This window comes from Myiozetetes cayanensis, unplaced genomic scaffold, assembly GCF_022539395.1.
Source record: "Myiozetetes cayanensis isolate MyiCay16 unplaced genomic scaffold, myiCay2020 scf32, whole genome shotgun sequence".
Lineage (NCBI taxonomy): Eukaryota > Metazoa > Chordata > Aves > Passeriformes > Tyrannidae > Myiozetetes > Myiozetetes cayanensis.
The window spans coordinates 3,088,127-3,097,798 of NW_026087544.1; the positions used below are offsets into that span (position 1 = coordinate 3,088,127).

General features: G+C 53.1%; 2 protein-coding genes across 5 annotated transcripts; both read right to left on the reverse strand.

Annotated features, from left to right (window-relative positions):
* Window positions 1–13: 13 nt before the first annotated feature.
* On the reverse strand, window positions 14–1,161 carry CUNH1orf74 (chromosome unknown C1orf74 homolog). The gene has a single exon (XM_050326680.1). The coding sequence runs from the start codon at window positions 1,159–1,161 to the stop codon at window positions 328–330; it is 834 nt and encodes a 277-aa protein (XP_050182637.1). The 3' UTR covers window positions 14–327.
* Window positions 1,162–2,029: 868 nt separating this feature from the next.
* Window positions 2,030–9,672, reverse strand: IRF6 (interferon regulatory factor 6). 4 transcript variants are annotated; one of them, XM_050326706.1, is made up of 9 exons: window positions 6,883–7,008; window positions 6,652–6,793; window positions 6,399–6,575; window positions 5,311–5,515; window positions 4,888–5,010; window positions 4,638–4,784; window positions 3,428–3,820; window positions 2,957–3,075; window positions 2,030–2,582 (listed from the first exon to the last, which is right to left on the reverse strand). In XM_050326706.1, the coding sequence occupies exons 2-9, from the start codon at window positions 6,724–6,726 to the stop codon at window positions 2,361–2,363; spliced, it is 1,461 nt and encodes a 486-aa protein (XP_050182663.1). In that variant the 5' UTR covers window positions 6,727–6,793; window positions 6,883–7,008; the 3' UTR covers window positions 2,030–2,360. The 4 variants fall into 4 exon arrangements, with proteins under 4 accessions (XP_050182663.1, XP_050182665.1, XP_050182664.1 ...); XM_050326708.1 differs by lacking the exons at window positions 6,652–6,793; window positions 6,883–7,008 and adding an exon at window positions 9,652–9,672; XM_050326707.1 differs by lacking the exons at window positions 6,652–6,793; window positions 6,883–7,008 and adding an exon at window positions 7,013–7,123.

Consider the following 9,672-nt stretch of genomic DNA (forward strand, 5'->3'; position numbering starts at 1 on the left):
CACAAATTCAAAGTACTGTGGTGTTCAAAGTTTTTATTCACCCTCAGCTGCTCACAGCAAATAAATACACCCTTACAGGGCATGAATCTGCAGGCAGGACTGAGGCTGCAGAGCAGCTGTGAGCACACACATCCACATACGTGTCTTCTTTCAAGTGCATGTATTTGTTTTGCCACTGTCCCGTGAGGTCGGGAGCCTGAAACTGTCACAATTCAGCCTTCGGTGCTCAGGGGCCAAGAGATGCAGTGGATCATGTACAGAGGAACTGGATCTTTTGTCTTGGTCCCCAACATAGGGAAGGCCAAAAAGTCCGAGTTTGCTCATGTTTTACAAGGCAACTGCTGGAAGAGTCACGACCTCGCTGGAAATGCAGAGATCCACAAAGTCACTCTGTGCACTGAATGCCTCCTTCAGCTCATCACACCAGGCATCCAGCACCTCGCCCAGCTCCGTGCAGAGGCTCTCTGGGATGCTGAAGGAGTAAATCTGGACCGTCAGACCGTCCTTTATCCTGGGGCAGGAGGCCTGGACCGTGAACACCCTCAGCGGTGTCAGCGCCAGGCAGTTCTCGGTGCCCTCCTCCCTGGAGAAGGTGTACACTGCGGGGTACCCCAGCAGCACCCCAACCACGGTGCACAGGTTCCAGTCCTGGGGCACAACCTCGCTGCAGGACACCGGCCCGGCGCTGGCGGCCTCAGCATCCCGCAGGTGGCTCAGGAGGGAGGCGAGGTGGCCCCTGATGGCCTCAGCCTCCGCCGCCCCGCAGAGCGCCGGGCATCTCCTCCCGGCGGAGACATCCACGAAGGGCGCGGGGCGGGCGCGGAGCATCCCCTCCAGCCTCCCGCGGGCCAGCGGCGGGTGCAGCAGCAGCAATGCCGAGCCCTCCACGCCCAGCACGTGGATGCGGCGCGGGGCCAGCCCCGCAGCCCGCAGCCCGCCCAGGTACCGCCGCAGCTCGGCGGGGCCCGCGGGCCCGCACTCCCAGAGCAGCGCCGGCTTCAGCCCCGCCGCCACCGCCAGCACCTCCCCGGCCGCATGCAGGGCACGGGCAGCCGGCAGCCGCCGCCGCCGCGCCGCCCTCGGCCCGCTCCGTGTCCCCAGAGCATCCCGCGCCGCCGCCACCAGCAGCGCGGGGGACAGAGCGGGGCTCCCCGGGGCCATGGGGACACCGCGGGCACCGGCGGTTCCGGGGAGGAGCTCACCGAGCACGGCCCCGCTCCCCGGGGCGGAGCTCACCGAGCACGGCCCCCCTTCCTCGGGGCGGGTCTGACCGAGCACGGCCCCCCTTCCTCGGGGCGGGTCTGACCGAGCACGGCCCCCCTTCCTCGGGGCGGGTCTGACCGAGCACGGCCCCCCTTCCTCGGGGCAGGTCTGACCGAGCACGGCCCCCCTTCCTCGGGGCGGGTCTGACCGAGCACGGCCCCCCTTCCTCGGGGCGGGTCTGACCGAGCACGGCCCCCCTTCCTCGGGGCGGGTCTGACCGAGCACGGCCCCCCTTCCTCGGGGCGGGTCTGACCAAGCACGGCCCCGGTCCCGCCCGGCCCCGGGCGGAGCGACCTTCCCGGGCGGAGCCGTGGACAAGGAAAAGGCTGTTTGGGGAGCAGAAAGCTCAGAGCTCGGGGAGGGAAAGGCACGGACAGAGGGCAGCGCAGAGGGGTGATGTGATATTACAGCTTCACAGAACCACAGAATGGTTGGGGTCTTTCCCAGAGCCTCCTCTTCTCCAGGTGGCTTCTCGGAGTTTGCAGAGGTGTTGTTTTTTTTAAAGACAAATTCCTGTGTCACCTGCTCCAGGTGACCCTGCCTTGGCAGGGGTGTAGGACTGGATGAGCCCCAGAGGTCCTTTCCAACCCTAACAGCTCTGTGATGTATGCATTTACGTTGCCTGCATATACACCCCTACATCCACCCCTATAAAAAAAGCACAGTAGAGGAAGAAGCATCAGCAGCCCAGCTTGCTGCTACAGCCCAGTTAAAGAGAAAAAAACTAGACAAGGTGATATTCTCAAGGCAGTTTTAATAGAGCAGATTATTTTATCTTCCCCCCTCTAATGATCAAGTGCTTATATACAATGTATCAATAGCAGATTAAAAAAAATATTACAGAATTGAAAATCTGATTTATACACTGGGGTTGCTTAAGCAAAACAGCTGAAAAGGGTGAAGGAGTCAGAAGCATTCCTGTAAACCCCTCAGTTTAAAGGCTTCCAGAACAAAAAGCACCTAGGAAATTATGGAATCAGATGGCCAGATTTACAGATTTTATTTATTCAGGTTCAGGCAAGGCACTGGTTAAGAAACACTTTTCTATATGTACAACGGAAAGAAACCCCCAGGGTGGGGCAAAGCCAGGGGTTATGTCACTGTGCCGGGAGCGGCTGTGCCATGTGCAGGGGGGGTGCCTGCATGGGCCACCCCTCCTGGTGGTTCTGCAGCAGCCTGTAGAGCTGCTTCAGGTGGGCCACGATGTTGTCCTTGATGTCAGGGGTGGAGATCTGCAGCCTCACGCTGCCGCTGTCGAAGGAGCGCGTGAAGTCACCCGAGAACATCTCGTAGATCATCCGGGCCACAACGGGGATGACCTGTTTGAGAAGGAGTCATTTGTTTCAGGCCGGTGGCACACAGAATAACCCTGTTGTTTTGCAGGAAGCCCCCTGTTCTGGATGCAGGGGATGGTTTCCACAATAATCTAAAGAGCACTCACAGACTTATTCTATCCAACACATGTAATGTTTGTATCAGCTCTCCCCAAATCCACAAGCCCTTACTGGGGTTTTCCCAGTGTCAGAAGCCACAAGTCTCCAGTATCCATGGGCACTGATCCAGAACCAACTCACCAAACCCAACAAGGCTGGCACAGAATCAAGTAGGTTAGAAAAGATCCTCTGAGATCCTCGAGTCCAACCTGTGACCAAACACCACTTTGTATGTGTCACCTCAGAGACTCAGCTCCTACCTGCACCACAATCAGCTTCCTCTCCCTGGGCTTGCCATCGGGCCACTCTTCTCCAAAACAGAAGTAGATCTCATAGGGTGGCTGTTTCTCAATTTGTCCTTTCTGATGGGCAATCAGCTCTGGGAAGAAAAGCAGAATGCTGCAGGGTTGTCCTCTGCCAGTTAGAAACATCACATCCCACCTCACTGTATCATCCCAGGTCTTGCCTACACACTGTCCTTTGCCACCTCTTACACACACACACACACAATTACATATTATTTCTTGCACCCAGAGAGCTCTCTTTAAAAGCAAGGTCCTCCAATGTCTTTCAGAGCATTAAATGAGTTTACATTCCCTTTCTTCTGGCCCCAACCCACACTCCATACACAAACAAAATAAACAATGTACCCAGACCAACCCTTTCCAACAGTGCCACCGAGTGCCCAGATCAGCACCCGAAGCTATTCCCCAGAAGCAGAAGTTACCTACCGCTCAGGAATGTTTCCAGGCAGAAGAGTTTGACTTTCTTCTGCCTCTCAATCAGGTTTGGTGTGGTGGAGGAAGGCGCACAGGGCCCCGACCAGTACACCTTGCACTGGCAGAGCCGCACGGCGTAGATGGCGTGGCCGCTGACCTCCAGGATCAGGCCCCTGTCCATAACATCCAGCAGCCGACTCGTGAAGATCTTCTGCTTTTCGTTGGTGATTTGCTCTGTTCCTGGAAACTTCACTTGCTCCAAACTGATGGGCCCAAAGAGCTCCTCCTGGTCTGGCATAGGGCCCAGCTCTCCATAGAACAGTCTGCATCCCTGAGGGTTGCTCACGGTCGTCGTGGGTCCAGTCTCCTTCCCTCGATACTCAAACTTGATTTCTAGGTCTGTCACTGAGAGAGAAACTGTCACTGTGGCTTGTCCCACATGTTCAGCATCAGCAGCAGAGACACACCATGGAACCACAGAATCACAGAAATCCTCAAATGGTTTGGGTTGGAAGGGACCTTAAAGATCATCTCATTCCAGCCCCTGCCTTGGGCAGGGACACCTTCCACTAGCCTAGGTTGCTCCAAGCCCTGTCCAACCTGGCCTTGGACACTTCCAGGGATGGAGCAGCCACAGCTTCTCTAGGAAACCTGTGCCAGGGCCTCCCCACCCTCACAGGGAGGAATTTATTCCCAATATCCAGTCTAAACCTGCTCTTTTTCAGTTTGAAGCCATTCCCCCTTGTCCTGCCACTACATGTCCTTATGAAAAGTCCCTCTCTTTCTTGCAGGCTTCCTTCAGGTACTGGAAGGCCACAATTAGGTCACCCCAAAGCCTTCTCTTCTCCAGGCTGAACAACCCCAATTCCCTCAGCCTTTCCCCACAGCAGAGCTGCTCCATCCCTCTCATCAACTTGGTGTCTCCTCTGGACCTGCTCCAACAGCTCCACGTCCTTGCTGTGCTGTTGTTCCCCAAGAGCTGGAGGCAGCTCTGCAGGTGAGGTCTCACCTGAGTGGGGCAGAGGGGCAGAATCCCCCCTCCCCTGCTGCCCAGGACAGGGTTGGCTTTCTGGACTGTAACAATCCACTCTACAGTCACAGGAACGTTCAAACTCTACACAGTTGTTCCAAACAAGCAAACAGCCACAGGGAAAAAAAGTCAACCACTGGGGTTTTTTTAAAGCACAGTGGCAGAAGCAGTATGGCAAACCCACACACATACTTGGCAGAGAGCTGATCCAGAGCTCAGGGCTGCTGAAGAAGTCGTGCTGCAGCGCAGTTGGGGGCATTTCCATATCCAGAGGTTCATTCTTTGGCCACACAGCTTCAGGGCTGCAGTTTTCTGCAGTGCCTGGAGCCATTGGAGATTCTAAAAAAAGGCAGCAGTTCTTCAGTAAACCAAGATCTTACTTCAAGCATGCACCAATTTACAAATAAATAGCTTCAATAGTACATTAGTCTGTGCCACCAACCATTGATATTAAGAAATGGAAATGTCTCTTGAATAGGGACGTGTTGAGATTGATTCAATTCTTCCTCTTCTTCATCATCAAGATCATTATCCTTTTCATCCCACGGAGCTGAGCCAGTGGAACCTGAAAGCAAGCACATTCTTGTGGGTGGATGGTCAATGTGAAACACTGTGATGCACTTCTTGAAAAAAACAATAAAATCTTCATATTGGTTGTGCACAACATTGGATAATTATTTGCCTCTTTTTCAAATATGAGTAAAAGCACAAATGTGATCTGTACAACATTATATTTTCAGTTTAATAAATAAACATAAACATGGCAGCTGCTCTCTGCTGCACACCAAGGCAGCTGGAGAGTTAATGCACAGAGGGAAAGGAATTGTTGGACAAATGCCTGCTCAGGAACCAGCAGGGCCCTCACCTGGATTAATGATTGATCCCTGGGACTGCGGGATGTCGCACACCTCATAAATTTTAATGGGGTTCATGGGCACCTCCTTGGTGCCATCGTACATCAAATTGAATTCCCGGCTTTTGTTAAGTGCACATCGGAGCTGGGCTTTCCACTTTGCAGGGTCTGGCTCATCCACTCCTTCCTGGTACTTCCCTGTTTCCACGGCCCATGCCTGGGGACAAAGTACACAGAGCTCAGTCCAGCCCTCTGCACAGAGCAGCTTTTATCAAGCTTCCACACAAATTCACTGCAAAATCCTTCTCCTGCAGAAGTCTTAACCAGAGCTCTTCTGTTCAGCAAAACAGAAATTCCCTCTTTAGTAGCTTTTGCCATTAAAAGAAGGGGGAGGAAAAAAAAACCCACCAAAAAAAAAAAGGTGGAAATCCAAATTTCAAAAAATCATAAGCAACTCTGAACATGCAAAGCACAAACTGTAGAGGATCATGCCCAGAGTTTTTCTAGGTCTCTCAGGTTCAATAGCAGAAGTCATTTGGAGCTATACCCTGTGCAGGAGGAATGGACTTGTTAAAATGAAGTGAAAGGGAAGCCACAGACATCCAGTGGCTCCCTCACCTCAAAAATCAGACTATCAGCCCAAGATCCCTCCGAGACAGAGGCCAGAAATTCCTCAAAGGAGTGCAGGGAGTTATAATGAATCCCCTGGGATAAGAATATTAGGGGCAGCAGCGATGAGTGCTTGTGATGAGCTTGTGGTGGGACCTCTTCAGATTCACGTAACAGCACTTAATGGTTTGGTGCCGAGAGCAAGGCAGCTCCCACAGCCCAAAGCGAGCAGATGATTCAAGGAGCAGCAATCTTCCAGAGCCCACGGCTCAGACACCACCTGGCCTTTGGTGGTTGGAAAGGGTTAAAGAACTCAACACCGACTCAGGCAGTGCCAAGCCTGGCATCCAGGTGCACAAAGTGGCTTTTCTGAGGTCAGATAAATAGGGCAAAATGTGCCTGGGAGCAGCTCCCGGGCCAACAATCCGCCCCTCTGTCCCTGTTTCAGAGCTGTGGTGCCCCCTACCACCCTGAGCTCTGCCCTGCCTCACCTTGAAGATGGTGTTCTCCTCCTCGTGCTGGGGGCTGTGCCGGGTCGCGTGTTTCCAGGGGATCTGGAACCGCTTCGCTTCCCGGTTGAGCCAGATGAGGCCGGGGTACATCCCGCTGTCCACCTGGGCCACCAGCCACGGCTTCAGGCGCACCCTGCGCGGGTGCAGCGCCATGGTCTGCAAGAGACAGGGAGCAATAAAACCACACGCCCACTGCTGCAGGTCAGTCAGGACCCAAACGCTTTAAAACGACCTGAACTCGTTTAAGGAGAAAAACGCTGCACTGCCGCTGTTGTTTTTCGTGTTGCTGCACACTGAAACCACCCATTCAGACTCAGCTGGGCGACTCCTCTGCCAGCAGGAGTTACACACACATCACCGAGCGGGGAGCAGGACTGTTACAAGGACAACAATTCGCTATTAAATCTCCCAGAGCGCGTTATTCGCGTCCGCTGAGCGCGCGGAGGGCGAGCCCCGAGCGAACCTGAGCCGGAGATAAAGCCACGAACAAGCCACAGCAAGAACAGGCAGCAGAGTTTCCAAAGCCTCAGCAAAGGGGCCGGATCTGATCTCGTGCTCCTTCAGACCTGCCATCGAGGAGGAGAAAAACTCACACTGTGCTGTGCTGAACGAGAGGCTTTAGCCCAGCTGGGCTGGAGGGGGCTGTTTTATCCCAGAGACAGAAGTTCCTCTCAGAGTCACTTTATGGCTTTTTCACGAATGCCCTGAACGCAGCATAATCATTGGCAAACACCACTGACCTGTAATAACCAGGATGTTTATCCAGAAGGACATGAACTGCAGGTCTGCCCTGCACTCCTGCTAAAAATCGAGTGCTGTTTACTTAATGTTTTCGTTTAAGTAGCCCCGTGTTGCCGATACAGTTGCAGCCAACCAACAATATTTTCCTTGTGTAGAACAAAGCCAAACAAACAAAATTAACGCCTGTCCCTCTGCAAGGCCAGGAAACATTCAATCTTTAAATTTTGGAAGGGAACTTCTACGTGTGTTTAGAAGCTGCATCGCCCATATTCATTAGTAAATCTTGAAACAGAGGTGAGAAGTTACAAATATTCCCATTAATAAAAGCAGTTACAGGTTAAGTAAAACCTTTGCCATAAGCCCTGAACACTGCTGCAGGAGTTGCAAAATAGGTCTAATAGCAGAGATGGAGAAGATTAAAAAAAATCCTATCCAAGAACTAGTCTAGGAACAGGTTTTATTTGTTCAAATACCTGTAGATCCTATTCAGATGCAAGCACTCACACAAAATTAATCCAAACACAATTTAGTCTATCTGTTAAACAAAGAAAATATTCAGCTTCAACTGCAAATCATCTTTGAATAATAGTCTGAAAATGTGTGGGCACATTAGCGGAGTGTTTCCCAGGAGCTGCAAAGGATCAGGAAGCAATCACCAAAATTATTCCATGCTCCTGAAACTCTGCTGTGTTAGTTCTCCGTGTCAGAAGTGCCCTGAGAATTAAACTTGCAGCAGCGTGTTTGCAAAGACACAAAGTCCAGGTTAATCCTGGACTTGGAATTGAGAGCAAAACCAAGTATGGATTTCTCTTGGGAGAAAAAAAAGTGACATTTTAACAAAAAATCCTTCCTAAGGCTCATTTCCACCACCCCTTTCACACTGCACTTTACAAGCAGTCCCTTCTAACAACAAACACCGCATACACACACATTTGCAAGGTCAGCAGTAAATTCAAACCCACAGAACAGGGAGAGAAATTAGTGCCCACCTCACACCAGATGAGTCGGGTCCCGTGGGCTGGGCTCGGATTGTCAGACAGCGTCTGTCAATACCCGGCTTGACAATGCTTTATGACCTTTTATCACCAATGACTTGTTGACACAATAACCGAGAGCAAATCAACTTGAATCCCATTGCTGGGCCCAGACGGTGAGTCAGCCCCTTACAACCTTCAACTTCGATCTGAGGGGGTTCCTGTAATTCCAGAGACTCCGGGAATGTCTTCTCACTATTCCTGGGATTTGCCAAGGGAGGTTTGGCCCTCACTCCAGACCCTCCAGTTCGCTTCATTCCCACTCAATCTGGGTGGTGTGTGGGGATAATTAGCACATCCCTGCGCTGCTAATGCACGGTCAGCAATGTAATTATTCCCTCTACCCTAACTATTATTTAATAAGTCTGACACTCCTTGGAGAGGAGACAGTCACCCCGACAAGAGCAACTCGAGCAAACATCCTGCAGCCACTTTCCCGGAGCTGCAGAGGAGTGACCAAGGTCAGGGACAGCCCTGGTCAGCTGTGGTGACTCTCAGGGCCCTGGAGTGGGGCCAGAGAGCCCAAAAACACACGGTGCACCAGGAAAACGTGGCCTGAAGCCTGGCTCAGCTGTGCTGCACAGATGCTTTCACTCTCTGCCTGCCCTTCCAAATATATTCAGTGTTCCTGCTCCACCTCGTCCATTAAGTCCCTGAAGGAGGAAAGGTCTTCTCTGGGTTCGACACCTCAGATCCCGTTCCTTGCTTGCTGCCTTTGATTACATCACCCTGTATTTCATGGCTCTGTATCCATCTTTACAAAGGCAAACGTTCCCACAGAGAAACTGAATTTCCATCTGACACTTAATCACCTCCCTGCACCGGAACCCCGAGCTCCCACATTTGCAGAGATTTCATTTTCTCCCATCCACAACGCTCTCCCCACCCGAACACGGTGAACTCTCACAACTCCCAGTCACGATTAACTCTCACAATTCCCCCTCATGACGAATTCTCACAATTCCCAACCTGGAAACCTCAGCCCCTTGCCACGGCCCGGCAGCCCAAAAAGTTGGAAGGGCCACGAGTTGTGAACAGCGTTGGTTCCTGGGGTGATAACAGCGGTGGCTAAAGCGGGTGGGGGGCAAACACCACCCCTGCCCTAACTTTAGGCCTCGCTCTGCCCCGACTTGAAAGGCGTAGCCCGGGGCTAGCACAGCCCAACCCGCGGCGCAGATGGGGAAGGGAGCCATAAATTGCCATTTTCAGGGGGCTCTGCCCTCCCGGCTGCCCAGGGAGCCGCACAACCCCTCCCCTGGCACCACCACCGCCCATCCCGCCGGGACCGGGGCGCTCCCGCCGAGCTTTCATCCCACGGAGCCCCTTCGCGTCCTGTTGGCTTTTTTTCCCCCAACCCAAACCCTTCATCCCCGGTCCCCGCTCCGCCCGGGAGCTGCGCGAAGGGCGGATCCCGCGGCCGCTCCCGTCCCGCCGCATCCCCTCCCGGCGCGACCCACCCGCTCCGTCCGTCCGTCCGT